Source organism: Stigmatopora nigra, chromosome 22 (genome assembly GCF_051989575.1).
Source record: "Stigmatopora nigra isolate UIUO_SnigA chromosome 22, RoL_Snig_1.1, whole genome shotgun sequence".
Classification (NCBI taxonomy): domain Eukaryota; kingdom Metazoa; phylum Chordata; class Actinopteri; order Syngnathiformes; family Syngnathidae; genus Stigmatopora; species Stigmatopora nigra.
In genome coordinates this window covers 8525269-8545668 of record NC_135529.1, presented here as the reverse complement: position 1 = coordinate 8545668, position 20400 = coordinate 8525269, and the positions used below count along the sequence as shown (strand labels likewise).

At 37.4% G+C, this 20400-nt stretch overlaps 1 protein-coding gene across 4 annotated transcripts in view; it reads left to right on the top strand.

Annotated features, from left to right (window-relative positions):
• Positions 1-20400, top strand: part of LOC144215582 (semaphorin-4C-like) — a 221232-nt gene that overhangs the window by 178296 nt on the left and 22536 nt on the right. For all 4 annotated transcript variants that reach the window (XR_013330450.1, XM_077744620.1, XM_077744619.1 and 1 more), the window contains one exon: positions 13647-13847. Coding sequence is in view for 3 of the 4 variants with exons in the window: in XM_077744620.1 (XP_077600746.1) it covers positions 13724-13847 (124 nt within the window). In the remaining variant the exon portion in view is untranslated. The remainder of the gene's footprint in view (positions 1-13646; positions 13848-20400) is intronic.

The following is a 20400-nucleotide window of genomic DNA, read 5'->3' as shown; positions in this document are numbered from 1 at the left end:
TTACTCAATTCATACCAACCAAAATTCCCCTTGCAAATCCCTATGTTTCGTTATTGGTTGTCTGGGATTCCGCCATCCCCTTTTTCTCCCAGTAGCAGAAGTCCTTGTGTCTCTCAATTGATCCCAGCTTATCTTCCCGTAAACCTGCAACACGTTTCCCTCATATTTGCCCGTCTATCTCAAGCACTCCATATTGCTATTGATCGTTTTGTGTGTTTGAGAGCACAGGTAGTGGTTAAAGTGAGTTTAGAGGAGAGCTGCTCTTGCTACGAATCGCCATTCCCTTCTAATGGACCCAATCAAGCACTAATGACACTGAGGTTAAACATCAAAGTATGCAACTGATTTCCTTGACCCTTTGCCTTCATTCTTTTCCTCTATCTTCCTTCTAAACAAATCAGTATTACGGCGACTACAACCTTCAACATATGTTGATTGTCTTCCCAGTAGCTCTTATTTAGAAAAAAACATAGTTTCTACTTAGATTTTTCTTTGAATTGACCTTTTTGTCTTGTTAATATCTTTTTTTTCTCCAAAAACTAAAGCTTTAAATCATGTTCTGGACTGGAAGAACCAATGACCTTAGCTAATTTTAATTGTTGCTTTGAAATTAGCACAATAAAAAAACACATTTATGAATTATTGCTGTAATATATTTCTGCCCATGTTTTGTTTATGAGATCGCAAGCTGGGTGCTAGTAATTGGATTTATTTTTTATTTTTTTTACAATGATATAATTTTCAGCAATATGTAAATCCAGAGCAAATAAACCCACATGTCCTAGTGAAAAATATTTTAATGGCAATGTATTTTCTCCCAAGCAAAATATAAACCATTAAGTACTTGTTGGAAATGCTTAGGAATATAATTTATGTTTGGGTTAATTTATTATCTCATAATTATGACCATGTGTCTAACATTAACGTTGCAAGAGTTTGTGAACTTAACTACCGCATCAATAAGTATGGCCATCTTTCTTTTATATGGTATATCACGTATCTGGGGATAAATTATTTAGTATAGATGCAATCGTGGAGAAAATCTTAAGTGAATCATAAATTATAAACGGTTATGTTTATTACTAATGCTTAGTTATAAACATTTAAATGTTATAAAAAGTTCCTATAGCAGGGTTCCAATCATTTTTTAAACCAGCTCAAAACTGAAATTAGACAATCTATTTAAAACTATACAGTATACCTTAATTAAACTGAGCATTTTGTTGGAATTATTTTGTATATATTATTTTTTTTAATCATTTTTCCCTTTTTATTTTGTTTTCAAAAGGCTGTTTTATGATGCCGCATATTTGTTTAAATAGAAATCTCATTAATGCTCATTAATACTGCAGGAAGCCCCAAGTTATACAAACTGAAACAAACCCTTTGAGACAAACTTTTTCACATGGATCTAAATGCTAATACATAGCCAGCATTTAGAATAGTGTAGTTAAGTATGCTGGTTTTGATGCTATATCAGGAATGCTGCATTCAGTGTCAATGCAGACCATATCAATTCATTATTATACCCATAGTAGTCAATTGTATGTGTACTGTATTTGGAAAAGTGACAGTTTGGCAAGGCGCCATTGGTTAACCATAAATCCATTTTAGACATGCACTGTATTCTATTTTATATTTACTAAGCCCAGCAATCTCATTCTAGAAAATATCATCTAAAACTTATTCAAATCTTATGTCAGCTGGAAGAAATGGCATTTGTCTATCCGCAACAAGGCAATAGACAGATAACATTTTCAAACAGAATACAGCAACAGGCAACAAATTGCCTTAAAACTAAAAAAACACAATGCTGTAGGTGGTCGTCACTTCTTTTCAGGCCAATTTTACAATCTTCTATTCATCACCAGGCTCTTGTTCTTTGTTTTTTTGGTCCCTTACGTGGGGTTTCAGCTAGTTGAGACCTTTTCTGCAACGATGACACCTTACTGGGCTCATGGGCTCTCGGCTTAACGTGATCTTCTGAACTTTCGTGAAATAAATGCTGCTTCTATATACAGTCGAAGCTGGGGAAATGTTGAGGACAGGGTTGAAGTGAGAGTAAAAGAGCACTACTGAATAATTATCTCCCTTGAGAAAACAGTAGGCGGGTACGCTTAGCCCGAACGCATTGTGACTGACGGCCAGAGAAGACGTGATGTGAGTGCATTTTGTAGTTAAGCAGTTGTTCCAAGATAGAAGCAATGACTACAGGCATTAAGACAACAGTTCATAAAATCCAGAGCTCATTACAATAAAGCATACAGCTAAGAAAACAATTCAGAGAGTGCTAAAATACACTGTAGCGACTTGTTCTTTTCTGTGTTATTTAGACGTTTGAACTTGTCCGTAAGGGAGTTATTTTATTAGTGCTTTGGTGCATTAGAAACAGGCTGAACTGTTTTCTCAATGGCTTGACATATTGGGGAAAACTGGAATTTATGAAACAGTTCGTGAGGACTTTTTTTTAGGTTTTCTGCTTATTAGACTGGGACTTAAAGTTTATGTTTACCATTTGAAGTTTATTCAATATCTATCTAGGAATTCATAAACATCTCGCATAACTCATGGGGTTCTTTTCTCTGATAAAGCATGTGTTTGTACAAAATAGCAAAACATAGCAACGTTGCATCATATAAGTTGAATGACCTGCAACTGGAGCAAAAAGCTTATCTAACCATATGGTCCAGATAAATTGATGTTCAAGCTAAAGCGCTTCTCAGACCCAGCATCCCCAGGGCCTGTACTCAGTACTGGCAGGTTGAGTGCGCATGGGGTGTTACCTCCTCTCACAGCACTCACGTGTAGACATCAACAACGTGGCCGGACTGTCAAACACAAGGTCAAAACAGAGAAAAGGGGGCGACAGTGGCAGACAGACAGATGCTTAATCAGTTCGAAACATGTGGCGATTCATTTCGATAGACTTCCTGAGAATTGTATTATAGCTACCGTATTTTCACGACTATAAGGCGCACCCTCAATGACTGACATTTTTTCCATATATAAGGTGGATTGTATTATAAGGCGCACTGTCTATTTTGAAGAAAATTTAAGACTTAAGAGCGCCTTATAGTGGTGAAAATACGGTAATTGCTATTGACTTCCAGGTATGAAGCACTCACTACACAGTCACCTCTAGAGCCAGCCATTGTTGATGTTTTGGATTTTTTTGTCTAAAATCTTGCAGTGGGGGAGGAGCTATATGATGGAAGATTTTGTAAAATAAGATGGCATCTGCATATTTAACAGTATTGGTTCAGGTGTTTGTGTTTTTTTAATTTCCGACAGTGGTGGTTTTTCGTTTTTGGTTTTCTGTTTTTTTCAATATATAAGGCGCACTGGATTATAAGGCGCAATGTCTATTTTGGAGAAAATTTAAGACTTTTAAGTGCGCCTTATAGTAGTGAAAATATGGTACTAATGTTGACTAAATTGATATACAGTTAGGATGTCTGAGTAAAGTCAAGTTTTTTTTTTCACGCAAGCCCTTCACAATTGAAGTTTGGTGTTTCTGTTCGGCTTCAGTGGTGTGTAGAAATCATTGGGAAAAAGGACAAGTGGGTGTCAAAGCGATTATTGAGGTACTAAGGCCTAATAATTTATGATATAGAACTCTGCACAAATCACATGCTGAGGTGGCATTTTGCTTCCTACAAGTTGTATATTATTAACAAGGGAGGCAGCTTGATGGTGCGCTTACTTTTAAAACAATATTGTTTAATCTACGCACCAGCCAGAGCTCTCAATAAGATCTTGATCAGCACTTTCCAGTAGAGAGACCTGGGAGATGCTCTGAGTAAGATTAGTTGCCGCAGTGATCGGAGAAAATGGACCTCCAGCAGAATAGATGAGATTCATTGATTAAAGCTGTCCGTGAACACTAAAATGTCTTCACTCAAACTGAAACTAGAGGGAGAAGAATCCCTATTCATTGATTGAAGTTTGTTAAACTTGAATTAAATGATTTTCCAGGTCGTTCCGAGTATTGCCGAGGAGTGAACACCTAACAGTGACATATTATCGTCTCATAAAGTCAGTACACAGATGTCTTGTTACCCATTTGACTGACATAGTGAGGTATTAACATTCTCTTGGATTTGAGTTCCTGTCACGCTGAGGAATTCAAGACAATTATCTGGTCTCTTCTTAACTCTCTCTCTTCTGTTTCTTGAAATCTCCAGGGGAAGATGTGGGTCTCTTTATGTTCACAAGCTAATTGCTGATGTTGCCTGTCTGCTTTTAAGTGTTAGACAGGGAGCATACAGTGCACTAATCAGAGTAGCCTTCTTATTGCACACCAGTTCTGAGGTTTTATGCTAGAAACTAGTTGCTATAAAGCTCTGCACAAATAGACGAAAATAGTTTCACACATTGGCGTAATTTTTGCTGGTCAGCTAAGAAAAAAACAAACCCAAATAACAACCATATTAGCAACAATTTAGGGTTTTCCGTTGGTTTTGAAGCACAGGATAAAACTATTATGACGGATAATAAGCTTAATTTACATAGTGCTTAACACAGCGTTATATAAAAAATACTATATTAATGAAAATCAACCATAAGAAAACAGCCTAAAAAATCATATTCAGTGTTTTTTTTCCTTCTTAATCGTTGCTCTCTCTAAATTCTGGGATTTAGAAAAGTAAAATCATTTCAAATCGTTCACTTTTTTTCCCCACAGAGCTCATTTAAGCCCCGTGGATAAATCCAATTAATGATTTGGCACTGCTGCATAATTTAGTTAACATTTCTATTACATGAATTGGAATGTAAATATTGCAATTTTCCAACACAAAACAAGTGCTATTTGGCCTAACTCAATAAATAAATGAACAACAATAAGAATTGCTGAGCGGACATAGTCTAATCCAGTTCGTTTAATTAACTCTTTCAGTTCCATTGACGATAGAGCTCCAATCACGTGACTTTTATCATCCTTCTACAGCAGTGTTCGGGAACATATGGCTCAGTAGCCACATTTGGCTCTTTTGATGGGCACATCTGGCTCTCCACTAACCTGTAAGCTAAAATATGGAAACCGCTGGTGACAGAGCTTAGATATTGCATTATTTTTATTTGCCATAGACTCTTCTGGAATGCATACTATCATTGATTAGCAATAATAATGTTGTCAATGTTGTTTTCCACTTTAAAAGTGGTGAAATTACTAAAAACAAAGGCACCCATTTACATGTATTTTGACTTTTAAATTCGGACTATGCTCTCAAGGAATAACATTAGAAAATATGAATTGTTTATGGCTCTCTTCGTTAAAAAGGTTCCCGAACCCTGTTCTACAGTGAATTTACATTATTTTGCCATTTGCAAACGTCCAATCCATTTAAACTGGGAGGTTTGCCAGCATAAACACTAACCATACCTGTCAACTGGTACGTTCTCGCCGTAATTGGTACAACTGAAAGCCCATTTTTATATTGGTACGCTGTACACATGAAAATGGTACGCTAAACGGTGATTTTGAGAAAAAAAAATAAATTAAGGCACTTTCTAGCCATTTTTCACCATCCGCCATTGTTTCTTCCCGGAAACGCATGTCTGCCAAGTGATATATGTACCGGCGCCTCTGATTGGCTAAAAAAAAAAGATCATGATAAACATTTCGTTTTGTAACACTTTCACCATGTGATTTCCGTTTCCTGTTCCCTTGTTTATGTTTACTTTCATTTGCAAAAAATTACAAAAAAGTAAAGTGGTAAGATTTTCCATGTATTTATACATATATGTAAGGGCGAAAACAAAATTTGGTAAGATCACAAATGGTTCGAGGTTGACAGGTATGACTAACACTCATTTCCTGCCAGAACCCCCCATAAACCCACCCCAGTTCAAATGGACGTCTAGATTGTCCATCGCCGTCAATGGCAGTCAGAGATTTAAAATCTCTGTAACAAGACTTAAGCCTTTGTTATACTGTCATGACAGTAAATTGCCTAATTGACAGTTATAGCCTTCGGTAGAAGTGAAAAACATGAGCAGTGAATGAAACTTGACTGATCAAATTCACTGTTATGAATTTGAGTTTGCAGTAACGACATGATAGTATTTGCAATATCCCCACCCAACATGGTACTACTTTGTAAATATAGATCCGCTTTGTACTTCCACACTAGAAAAACCAGATGGCCTGTTGTCCGTTTATAGGGACAGTCAGCATCACTGGTTTTATCCCATGTGTACATCCCCTTTTTATCACTTTGTCAGGTCTGAGCAGGTGTTTGGCCCGTGGTCAGAGCCCAAATCAGATCCATTTCATCTGTAATCAGATGGTGCCCCTGGCAATGATGGAGGAGATCAGAGAGGTGATCAAAGAATTATAAGCCCGCCACGCCTGACCAGCCGACCGTGATATAGACAAGGCGGTGGGCGGCTGAAAGAATGGCCGTCCGTGCAAGCCTCGGCCACCGTGGGGATGAAAGGAGGGTATTCTTGAAGGCCCCCGGACCCTCTCCAGGGGGAAAACATAAAAGCTTGGTTACAGAAAGACAGTAACTGCAGCACCAGGCAGTCTCAGAGGATTTCTTCTTTGACATTTATCAAGTAGAAATGGGATGTCTGCAAAGAAAGGCATTCTTCGTTTTGCGGTAATTAGCATAGCAAGTGAATACAAGTTATCCTTTAATTGGAAATTCAATGACATTTACATGCAACATATTTTGATGGCTGGATGATTCTGTGATGTTTAGAAAATCGTTGTATGCAAATAGAGCAAATATGCTTGGGAGGGGGAGAGAAATTAATACGTGGTTCATTGACTGACAGGTGAGAATTTATTTTGATTTAACATTTCTCAGATTTTTTACTCCTGTCTTCACATAGGCAGGTGATCAAAAGTCTTTTTGGAATTTCAATCTTTGATAGAGTAACTCGCTGTCAGTGCTACAGCTCTCAATTAAATAGATTTTATTCCTTCGAGAATACCAATTTACTTGCAGAAAAATGTCATGTTCCTAAACTAAACTTTTTCCATATGCTGAAATGGCAATCTCTAATGGAAACATTAAATTATGATGACTAAATAGAAGAGGGAGAAAGATAGGTCAGGGATAGGAGGTGGGTAAACCCAGTAATAAGAAAAATACCTGTGATTTGCTACCCGATATCTAATCCTGACACCAACAATATTATTTACCTGAGTGTGCCTGGTGGCCCCAAGTCATGAGTGAACTCACACCGACGTATTAGTCATGCAGGAAAAATGAGACCGCTGTTGTTGAAGCCGTCGGGGTCCCGGCATGGCGCTGGATGGGAGGGAAGCAGGACAGCAATGGGCCATAGCTCCCCTGTGGAGGATAATGTACGTTATTTCTGTCACTGGTATGAAACTACAAGAAAAAAAGATGCAGTATTACAAGATAAAAGTCATAAAATTGCGAGAATAAAGTTATATATTATAAAATGTATCTGCCCCAATGTTACGAGATGAAAGTCTTAATATTATCAGAAAAATATCGTTGATTTTTACGGTTTTACAACGTTTGGTGAAGTATAGTCTTTGTGAAATCAAAACGGCTTAAAGAAAAGTTATTTACTTCTTTTTACAGAACCTGAAGCGAAAGTTTTGGGGTTTTACAGACTAGCAAACGTCGGAAGCCCTTGTGGCCATATGCCCGTAAAACCACAAAAGGTTTTTTCTTGACAGTTTTTCTTTGGTGTGCATTAGTGAACAGCCAAATCACAACTTAATACTCAAGTTATTGCTTTTTTCTTCACCTTTTGTTAAAGGCTGATGCTTTTTTCCCACCGTATAGACGTCAGAAGCAGTAATAAAATCCTTGTTGACATTTCCCACTTCATACATCAAATCATCAATTTTGCAATGGGTTTACCTAACGTGATATTTTGCTGATTTTCACTCGGAATCCAAATGCGATTTACTCTAGCGTTGAACTCAGATCAACTGAGCATTTCTACATTATTATTCCAGACATAGAGCTCACATAGCGGTATGGATATGGATGCAGGAACTAAAAAAAATCTTTAGTTGTTGTTCAACAGAGTTGTCAGAATGGCGAGCTGTTTTTCAAAGATTTTAGCAGCGAGAGGGGAGGGCAATTATAATTGTTTAAATTATAGTGCTTATCTTTTCTTGGATACCAAATTATCTTTGGAAATTCTCGGGTAATCGTTATAACCATCGGTTCCAAAAACAACAAAAACTCGGGATGGACTTGGTCACAAATTAAAATAAGGCAATGAATCTTTTTTTGTGCGAGTTTGTTGTTTTGAACGATTTATCCCAAAAACTCAATGCGATGATAAAAACAGGTGTCTGAAACTGATATTCGGCTTAGCTTGTTTATGATATTTTGACATCTGCTGTATAAATAATTTATATTAGGTTCCCAGATTCCCTTAAAAATCATTTTTGTGACATTACATTGTCCTGCTTTGTTAATTACTTGTTTATATTGGCTCATACCCACAATGACCATCCTCCCTGATATTTGCATTGTCTCAAATGACCCAATATTAATATTCCACTACTGTGGAAGCCATTTTATAGTTTCTCAGTAGATGTCAAGAGACACATTTGTATAATGGTTCTAGGTCTCAAAGTGTGAAACAGTTTTATGCTGCCAAAAAGTCCCTGTGAGTTTGTTCGTATGCATTTTAAATGCTGGAAAAGCCGTAAATGATGTCAGGCTGGGAACGGAAGGGGTTGCAGGAAGGAAGGAAGAGAGCTGATGCTAGATGAACTGTTTGTTTTGCAAGGGAGGCGAGAGAGGAAGGAAGAGGGTGGGAGTTGTCGTTTAGTGCAGAAGCGCGCCTCTATACTGCGTATGTCTGTTAATGAACAATACGCTGGGTGATAGTCAAGTGTGTAGACCAGCCCTGCAACTCTAAAAGGCCAGAGGTTGAGGGTTAAAAGTCAAACAATGGCTAGGCAATCAACTAGGAGTGGAACGGAGGAGGGGAAGGAAACGGCTGTCAGGAAAACACATGGATAAATTCAAAGGGAGGTTGAGGGCAATGTGAAACAGAGTTATACTCTGACAAAGAAAAAAGACACTGGAATAAAACTAGGATCTTTTCCATTTTTTTAACCTGAAATCCACCCCAGCGTTGAAGAAACTCCCACACTCTGTTTCTCCCCAAAGGGAGTCATCTTACCTCAAGTACTCGTACACAAACCCAGAAACTCAATCAGACTGTTTGGCCTATTTTTCTAGATGTTTTAATGAGCTCATTTATTGCAGAGTGTTGAGTGATATTATTTAGGCTGCTGTGTCACAGCTCATTAGGTAAACCAGGCTGAACAGCAATACCAGCGTCAAAAGATGATTTGAATGAGGCGACACCGCGGGACCCACGCCGACACAATGCAATTGCATTAATGCGGTCATCAAGAGAGACTCGGCATTATTTGAAGAAGCGCCGTGAGAGATCCAGAAGAGTTGGCTTCATTTAAAAGAGGATTGTAAGCGTGGTGTTCAGGAAGTTCCCTTGGCACAATAAAAATTCAAAGGATGCAATTTAGGGGTAGATCGGTATTGAGAAGAAAGTACATAGTCTGAAACACTATGTGTAGTCGTGTCACACATTAACAAAAAAAGGTTACAAGGGGCAACATGACTGAAATCGTTGCACTTTCAGGTTTTAATGTTTTAGTTGTCGTATTGACACTTTGGCTGTCATTCATGGTGATAGATGTCGATCTATTTTGACCCGGGGTTTGACTAGAAGTAAAACATGGTGCTTGCTGGGCTGTTTTTGTGCTTTGAAGCCCCCACCGGCCTTTCCGCTACTGCTGATTAGGTGATAGGACACCTTAGGAGGATCTAGGCGGATCTAGGATAGAAAGATGATCTTTAAAACCTACAGACTACTGAGGGACTGTGCAGTATCAGTTTCAGTCTGCAGAAGCCTGTTTGGCTCCAGTTTTTTTAACTAGGTCTACAATGTCTTGTGTGTCTTTTGTCTGTCTTGCTACGGAAACCAAAAAAATTCTCAAATATGGGATGAAATAAAGTTCTAACCTAATCTAACCTAACATAATCTAATTATCAGACAATGCTATCCTTCCAAGTTGACTTGAGTTTGATATTTAGAGGTTAGTCAATAGGTTAGTGAATAAGTTAATAGATACAGGCAACAAAATTATATTAATATAAGAATATTTCAAGGTTAAGGGGGAAAAACCAGTCAAGAAAATAACTATCAAGAGCAAAATTTCATAATGGATTATTTTTTAATGAATTTATGTAAAATAGAGCCTCCAAAATCCGGACAACGGGCCATAGTTTGGACACCTCTGTGTTATCTTATTGTCGTTTTGTTTTTGCTGTAATTTATTCTCCCATGTGCTTAATAAAATCAACAGAGCAGCATTGCAATTAGAAATGTAATCCAATATGTCGTATGTTTAGGACTGTCTAGTGTGTGTATATGTCTCTATCCTCTACTTTGTTTACAATACAGGTGAGAGCAAATATAAAAGCCCAGTTATTAAAATAAAACACAACTATCCAGGGGAAAATAACACTCAAAGTATCTGCTAGTAACTTGTTTACAATGGATTCATGTATTTTTTTTTGTTAGCTGGGTCATTGCTGGAAAAATCTGGTCTTCAGAGAAATGATAATGAGCTTCTACCTCATTATTTTAGACTCATCATTTAAAACTTACACATAAGTTTGTTTGTTTTTGTTTAAAAAATCTGTTTTCCGTCTCAATCCTTCTCTCGTTTTCTGTAGCAGTCTTTGCACTGCCTCTTCATTTAATCCAGCCTTCAGGATGCCTACTTCACAATGTTTAGCTCTTTTCACTGTCGTAGATTGAAATGCCTCTTGCAACATTTCTAAATGTAGGTTATTTTTTATATACTTCTCCCACTTTTTGCTCCCAATTTTTTAATCCGTTCATCACTCTCTCCAACTTCCACGCCCTCCAGCTCCGTCTCAATGTCTCTTTGGCTCACTCAATCGCCAGCCGCTAAGGCCTGGAGCATCGATCCAATAAAGCCGGTAGTGTGCATTACGAGACTTGACGCTTTCACCCAAATGTACCATTGGAGTACCCTCATTAAACAGCATGTCACGATCATCAGATGGGGCTCTTTCTACCATCTCGCTGTCGTATTCTCTTGGTAAACGTCGAATCAATAACTGTTATTTTCAATCGATTTCAGCACATAAGAAGAATTGAACACATACAAACAAGGGCTTTTCAGTTACTGTATTTTCACGACTATAAGGCGCACTTAAAAGTCTTAAATCTTCTCCAAAATAGACAGTACACCTTATAATCCAGTGTGCCTTATATATGGAAAAAACAGAAAACAGAAAACCAAAAACAAAGCACCACTGTCGGATATTAAAAAAACACAAACGCCTGAACTGAAACAATACTGTGAAATATGCAGATGCCATCTTAGTTTACAAAATCTTCCATCATATAGCTCCTCCCCCACTGCAAGATTTTATACAAAAAAATCCAAAACATCAACAATGGCTGGCTCTAGAGATGACTGTGTAGTGAGTGCTTCATACCTGGAAGTCAATAGCAATTACCATATTTTCACGACTATAAGGCGCACTTAAAAGTCTTAAATTTTCTCCAAAAAAGACAGTGCGCCTTATAATACAGTGCGCCTTATCTATGGAAAAAATGTCATTCATTGAGGGTGCGCCTTATAATGCGGTGTGCCTTATAGTTGTGAAAATACAGTACTCGTATTTTTAGAATCAACGTATGGAAGAAAAGGCCTAGTTCTTCACATTCCGTTATTAGAATTTTGGTATTTTATGCTGGTCAGTAGAAACAGATTTTTATCAACATGTAGCAGATAAAGAATTAGAAACCTTCAGATAAAGTCCTTGTCGTTTAGGCTGTATTAAGGATAAGTTGAGTCGCAATTTAAAAAGACACATCTGGAGGGAGAGCTTTATATTGATGTTATTTGTAATGTTGTTGGGCGATACTTTCTCATAATTCAGTCTAGCAGTTTTATCCAGTCTCATTTCCACAAGTGTACTTAACCAGCCACTCAGACAGACTTTTACAAATCCCTGTGAAAGGATGGCTGTCTTGAAGATTTCACCGAATTTAATCACAGATCCTTTAAAGAGACCAACTGAGGGTGAAAACAACATTTTATAGGCCATTGATGAATTGTTTTGCTTAAATTTTGTTGGTCTTTGGAGCTCATTCTCTAACAAAGTCATGATAGTGCCTTCCACCAACTATATTGTGTTTTAAATTTATGGTTTTAGGATGTCATTCCTTGGTGATTGAAATTTTAGCGGTGACACCCACAACATTAGAAACTATAGCTCAATTAGAATGTCATATCTCTCCAGAAATGGCCTACTTACTCAAAATAATCTACCAGTGCTGAAGGTCAATACGAAAAACTTCAGGTAACAGAATATTTTACAGGTTCTTGTTATAATACTTAAGCTACCACCGCAAAATACTACGTTTTTTCGTCAATTACCATATCAGTCTTTTCTTCATTTTGCCGGACCAGTACTTCAGATATCACAGAGGTCGGGAACCTTTTTGAATTGAGAGAGCCATAAATAATTCCTATTTTCAAACGTTATTCCTTACGAGCTATACTCGCAATTTAAAAGTCAAAATGAATGAAATTTTGCAGTCATTTTAGCACTTTTAAAGTACAAAAAGTTTCCGAATTCCTTTGACGTTATTACCAATCAATGAATATCAATGAGTTTAATGTGTATCAATGAAATCAATGACAGTCCCGACGTGACGTTCCTATTGGTGCAATTGAGGACTCTCACCACTGGTTTCCATATTTTAGCCATATGCACCCATCATCAGAGCCACATGTGGCTCCTGAGCCATAAGTTCCCTACCCTTGATATATTGTATATTGATTAATTGTCACCCAAGACACTATTTTACAGAATATATGATGAGAACAATTTCCCTGTTCAGAACTGTCTTGTATTTCTGTCTGGAGTTTCTTTGTACTTAACATTTTGAATTGATGTAACGTCAAAGAAAAAATGTCATAGGGTCTCCTGTCATTGGTTGCCTTGTAATGGCAAAATGTAGCTGTACGCTTGACACGTTCATTAGGTGTAAAGCTGCTCATTTACAGCAGACTGCTATTGGATCGTCCTTGCCTTCACATTCATTTCCCAACACATTGGCGTCTCAGGCAGTGCCAGCACAATTAACTTTGATAACATAGCCTCAGTTTAATATGCTGCTGCTGAATTGGCTCTGCAAGAATGCGGTGATAAGCAGTTTCACAGCTTTTTTTTTTGAGTGGCAATAGCTTTTATTTTCAATGAGAATAAAGATGGAACAAAACTTTTCTCCCCCAAAAACTCTAGCCAAAGGTCATTAAGCGTTATTGTTTGTTATGCTTGGCAACGGCAAAATTTAAACGTTGGACTGTTTTTTTTTTATTTGTCCAAGTCATTTGCATCGCTGATTACTGTTATTTCGAACAATGTTGTGTTTTTAATGTCAATATGTTCAGTGAGTGGTTAGCAGTGCGTGTTTTGCTGTTTGTGTTGTTTTCATGTCTCAGGTGGCTTTTAAAAACAAAAACCTGATGTATCTTGTGTTAAAAGAGTTTATAATGCACAATTGAGTCTCTAAAGTGACTGCCTCACTCTGACATGGTATTTTTTTTCTTCTGGCAGGTGGCCAGGAGCCTTCTTGCTCTCCTGAGTCCTTCTTGAGTGAGGTCTCAATCCATCACTCACACATTTCCCACCGAATGGGATTTTACATCAGAGAAATGGCCTGGGTGAAGGTCTTGCTCTTGTTGTCCCTATTTGGATGTGAGAAGTCTCTGGGTCTTAACTGGAACCCAATCCCACGCAAGACCGTACGCTATCAAGGTAAGTGTGCTTTGCAATACTGTGGGACTGTGGTAGATTTTTTTAGGGGTTTAAACTGTTCACTGAAAGGAGAAATGCCTCGGTGGATTGGCAAGGCAAAATACTGCATGTGTATTTCAGGGATTGGATTTATGATTGGCATTTTGAAACCTGGTGATAACATTTATATATTCCTGTTATCATTCATAAAAAAGGTTTGGGGATTTATCTGACATTTTTGCTTTGTTATTGGTCGTTGCTCTTGTAGTTTTGAGTGGTTCGTAAAGTGAATACGTTGAATGTTCAAATATTAAATGGCTGTATTTTTATACCCTGAAACTTTTGCATGCTATACTAACTTATTGACAGCAATAGTCGTCCATTTTCTTCAAACTGAAAGGCATGTAGTTAAAGTCATGTTTTCATGCCTTTGACATAGATCAGCATGGGCAAACTACAGCCCGCGGGCCACATCTGGCCCGTTAGGCCTTTTAATCCGGCCCGGCGACATTGTCCAAATGTTTATTTATTTATTTATTTATTTATTTATTTATTTATTTATTTATTTATTTATTTATTTATTTATTTATTTATTTATTTATTTATTTATTTATTTATTTATTTATTTATTTATTTATTTATTTATTTATTTATTTATTTATTTATTTATTTATTTATTTATTTATTTATTTATTTATTTATTTATTTATTTATTTATTTATTTATTTATTTATTTATTTATTTATTTATTTATTTATTTATTTATTTATTTATTTATTTATTTATTTATTTATTTATTTTCCCCCCAAGATAGCGCCATCACGCAGAAGCCAGTGGCAGTAGCTCTGTCCACTCTTATTTGTTTTTCGTGTTTTACAGCCCCTCTATCTTTATTTAAATGAAATTTTAATATTTCTTAATACATTCCTTTTTACTTTACTCTGTACTTTTTACTTTAATGATGAGTGATGAGTATGTTAATACTTTAGTCCTTTTTTTCTGTTTATGTTTCATATGTACTGTTAACGGATGCACTTTTTTATATGTATCGTATCTTGTGCTGACCCCACCCATCTTTCAAATGTGGCCCCCGGGCCCAAAAGTTTGCCCACCCCTGTGTTAGACTTTAAATTCATTTTGACTATAAAAGCACTGTTTGCAAATGTTAGCCCTCACAGTCAAAATGAATTGGACATCTAGTACCGCCATTGGCAGTCAGTGAGATAATATTGGCTCTGATGTTAGTACTCAGAGAACCAATTATACGATTGCAGGTCAGCAGGTCTGCGAAGTTCAGCGTAGACCATAACTTCATAATGAATTCTATGTGAACAGCTAAGCAGGCTTTTCTTTTTATCAGAAATGCCCGCTATCAGGTTTATATTATTTCTCCCTTGTTGACCCTCAGTCAAATATAAATGACGTCAATCTAATCCTGGTGCTAAACTGTATTTGCACTCGTTTTCTGGTTCTCTTCTGCAAAACCAGGCCTGGTTTTCTTTAGCGAACAAAGCCAATTGTTGCAGGCAGGTTTAGGAAAAGTGCCAGTTTTAATCCATCAAAGGGGAAACCAAGCATTCTCTTACTTGTTTTTTATTTTTATTTTTTTACAAATACTATTTTTCTAACCTCTGCGTATCATCTATCACACCTTTCATCTCATGTACCTTTTTTTTCAGAGTCCTCTTTCTCTCTGGCGCTTTTATCCTTCCTCTTCTCTCCTTTTGCTTTGTACGCTTATTGAATGAACCCGAAATGCTCCTGTGACGTTTTTTTGCAGCGATCTCAGATTTCTTGAACAAACGCTTGTAGTGATTCTGGTAGGGGGGTGATTGGGGACAATTTCAAAAGCCTTTTGTTTTGTTTGTTAAACATAATCAACCCTAAACCCTTTGCTCTCATCTCTAATTTCCTTAAAAATCTCTGGTCTTGGATCTGGTCTAACCAATCCATTGACCATCAATAGTTTGTGAAATTTTGTCATACGTCTTCTTGCTTTTTTGGTCAGAACTCGCCAAATTTCTACGGTACACAGATTCCAGTAACTCCTCAGGAGGAAGAAGCCATCCTCACTTTCCTTTACTTCTGAAACAAGTACCGTATTTTCACGACTGTAAGGCGCACCGCATTATAAGGCGCACCCTCAACGAATGACATTTTTTCCATACATAAGGCGCACTGTATTATAAGGCGCACTGTCTATTTTGGAGAAAATTTAAGACTTTTCAGTGCGCCTTATAGTCGTGAAAATACGGTAGGAGAAATTAGGAGGAAATAGATCTCCCATTACTTGTAATGTAGTCTCGAGTCCCGAAACTCGAGAGAAAACAGATCACGTCACCCCCCTCACCTCACCCATCTAGCGCGATTTGACACTTGAGTGCAGAAAGATTCTCGGCACAATATGATTTATATTGGAAACTAGCAGGATTATCTTACCCAATGAGAGATTCCTTCACTCGGTTAAAGAAAAATGAGATTTTCAGGCTCAATACCAGAGTAAATGACTGATATGGATGAATGAGAAAGGAGCAAGATGAAATGGAAAAACAAAGCTGCAAGGAAAGGAAAGACGGGGTTGGCTTGCGGGGTTCCAGATGGTGATAGAGTGGATATATAATGGAAAGAAAGCAGGATAGTGAGACAGGTAGCTTGAGAAAAACCGAGGGTTAGGTCAGTCGTTCAATGCCTTAAAAGGACAAAAAACTCAAGCTGCCTATCTTAATATATATCTTTGCGTGGACATGCAAAAAAAATCAATTTTTATTCTAGCCTGTAGCTAATCAGCCTTTGTTTTTATGTGTACTGCTTAGGCGTGCAGTATGAAGGATTTGGGCACTTGGGTAGAGCAGAAGGGGTGTACGTCTGTTGTTATGTGTATGCGTGGGTGGGTGGGTGTTTAGGGGGGGATTTTGATAGTGAAGTCTAAGCTGAGATGCATGCAGAGATAATATTTATCCCCCCTCCTGTTCGTATCAACACTCATCACCACTCCCTGCAATTACAGAAGGCTTACATGGGTATGAAGAAAAAAATATATAAAAAAAAACTTCATTTGCAGTGTCCTGTTGGCACGCAAACATATATCCTTGGGTGTTTTTTGCTCTTTCAAAATTAAAATTTTCTCTAAATAACTTAAACCATTCATAGTAGCACTTACCTTTTGTTTCCATGAGCAAAAAAATGTTTTTAGAATTTGTTTTCATTTCATTTATCATAGATTTGTAATTGGTAGTGTTAATTATGTTTCAATAATCACCATAACAACTAGTCAAGAAATGGATGTGTTTTCCAGTCAATTCTATAGAATTATGTATAGTATATAAGAGATGTCCTAACTATTTATATCCTAGAGTTAGACACAAACTGCTTGGATGAAATTTCCATAAGGAATCATTGAAAAAAATTAAATATTTATTAGAGTAGGGCACAATGTACATATGCAAACCCTGCTGCATAACAAATAGGCCTTTCATAATTGATTGGCAAACAGCAGAAATGTTAAGTAAACCCAAACATAAGTCAGTGGAGGGGATGTTTGGGAGCCATAATGGAACTTAGTGCAATTGAATCGTAATATTTTGTGCAATTGAATCGTAATATTGAGTGCAATTGAATCGTAATATTTAGTGCAATTGAATCATAATATTTAGTGCAATTGAATCGTAATGTTAAGTGCAATTGAATCATAATGTTTAGTGCAATTGAATCATAATATTTAGTGCAATTGAATCATAATACTTTGGGCAATTGAATCATAATATTGAGTGCCATTGAATCATAATATTGAGTGCCATTGAATCATAATATTGAGTGCCATTGAATCGTAATATTTAGTGCCATTGAATCATCATATTTAGTGCCATTGAATCATAATAGTTAGTGCCATTGAATCATTATATTTAGTGCCATTGAATCATTATATTTAGTGCCATTGAATCATTATATTTAGTGCCATTTAATCATGATATTTAGTGCCATTGAATCATGATATTTAGTGCCATTGAATCATGATATTTAGTGCCATTGAATCATGACGTTGAGTGCAATTGAATCATGATGTTGAGTGCAATTGAATCATAATATTGAGTGGAATTGAATCCTAATACTCAATGATTCAAATGCATTAAATTTAGATATTCGACACATTAAATCATTGGTCAGGCGGGACCAAAAAATACACACTTGTTTTCTTTGGGTGACTCAAACTTTGCTTTCTTAGGTTTTCATCCATACACAAACTCACAATTACAGGCAGCAACAACCAGTGAAAAAGTCCAGTGACATAAAAAAAAAAAACTTATGCCAAGATGCCGGGGTTAAACAAAGGCAAAGAAACCAAAAGAGGGCAAGCAAGAGACATTGTGTTTGAAGATTAAGTAGCAAATACATTCTGAAATTTGTAAGAGGAGCCATGCCAATAACGCCATGAAAAAAGGTGGGTGGGTGGGTGGGTGTATTCCAACTATACTGTGAGAGACAAACAAGAAAGGTTGTGGAATGGGCCATCCCTGTGAACTTTAAAGAAGTCTTTCTCTCCTTCTTTTTTTTCTCTCAGCCTCTCTATTCTTGCATTCTGTCCCTGCCATATCTTCGTAAAGCCTCCAATTACAGTAATGAGTAGTTGAGAACGATGCAGAGGAGGCATTGCAAGGTTGTGCGTGACTGGCAGGACAGATGTGGGAGGAGGAGGAGGAGGAGGAAGAGAGGCAAGCAGAAAATTCATCACTGCTTCTTTATCTGCGTTAAGTGTCACTCATCCTCGGCCCCCCCTTTTGGCGATTGGTCGCTCCAGATTAACAGCCAAGACCAGATGTCACGACCCGGAGTGTTCGCTGTTGTCACGCTGACTCTACGGAGAGCCGATGTGTGACCAAGTGGGCATGTGGATTAAAGTGAAAATGCCACTCTAGGCTGCTCTTATGCAAAGCACTTCCTTGTAGCAGTTTTAAAAGGCTTTTATGGATACACTGATTTAACACTATTGGCCTTATGTGCAGAAACAGGATAGTCCATTATATGTCGCCTTCAAGTCCGAAGAAGAGATGCGAAAGGAGCAAAAGTGAGATTTAAAGTCAATTCATCATATTTTCAATCTCGTTTTCTGAACCCCTTTATCCTCACTAGGGTCGGTGGGGGTGCTGGAGCCTATCCCAGATGATTTCGGGCCACAGGCGGGGGTGACAACCTAATTTAGTGGCCAACCAACTAATTGCAGAGCACAAGGACACAAACAACCATTTATTCTCATACCTAGGGTCAATTTAGAGCAGGAGTGTCAAACATACGGCCCGCGGGCCGGATCCGGCCCGTCTGGTGGTTTGGTACGGCCCGGGGAAGAAAGCTGCATTGTATAAAAAAAAATATGAATTTTCTTTAAAATTTGTATTATCCGCTAGGGGGGTTAGTGTTTTGGTACGTGCAAACAACATGAATTGACATTTATTTGTGTTCTTATGTTATTCTCTTGTTCATAATATATTGTTCATAATGTAAAAGGAAAATTCTTATAATTTACTCATTCTTTGCACTAATTATTAGTATTAGTGACTAATAAAAAGGAAAAAAAGTGGGCTTATTGTCACTTCTATGTCATTTTGCAATGAGTTTACTAGTCCGGCCCGCTTGATCTCAAATAAAGCTGTATTCAGCCCGCAGACCAAAGGGAGTTTGACACCCCTGATTTAGAGTGTCCAATCAGCCTACCATGCATATCTTTGGAATGTGGGAGGAAACTGTAGTACCCAGAGAAAACCCACATAGGCTTGGGGAAAACAGGAACGACTTGGATTTGAACCTATGTCTCCAATTGTGAGGCTGACACTCTAACCACTCGTCCACCAATTCATCATATTGTATTTGGATTTCACACTACGAGGCATAGTGGCAATACTTGGGTGTGCAAGGTCGGTTGGAAAAATATTTTCTTGTGTGAAGGGATAAAAACGTATTTTTTTTCCATTTTAAATCCATCAAACTGGTTCACTTTGAGGGTTACACGGAAAACACTTGAGTATAAAACCTTGAACGTTGTTTCTCATGGAGTGGTGTGATACTAGCTAGATAAGTCTTTATAGTGCAGGGGTGGCAAACACGTGGCTCTCGAGCTGCATGCGGACCCCGCCCATAATTGAACTCACTCAATGCCATTGACAATAAACCTATTGTTCATTTGGACTGGTATTTTTTTGCTTTTGTAGCGCAGGGGTGGCAAACACGTGGCTCTCGAGCTGCATGTGGATCCACCCACAATTGAACTCACTCAATGCGATTGACAATAAACCTATTGTTCATTTGGATTGGTATTTTTTTTGCTTTTTAACCCAATAGCAGTAAATAAGTAAAGAATAAAACCTTAATAGCAGTAAAAAAATATGATTTTATAACATTTACCCAAGAATATAAATTCCAACCCTAAACTGTATTTCTTGTGTAAACCCAGTCAGTAAAAGTCAGAGCATGTCTTACCTCCATTTTATTCCCTCATGCTCTCATTCTGTCTTTCACCTGACGCTCTTGTGAACTTTTCGTCTTTGCAACAGAGAATTGTTTGCATCCCTGTGTGTGTTTATTT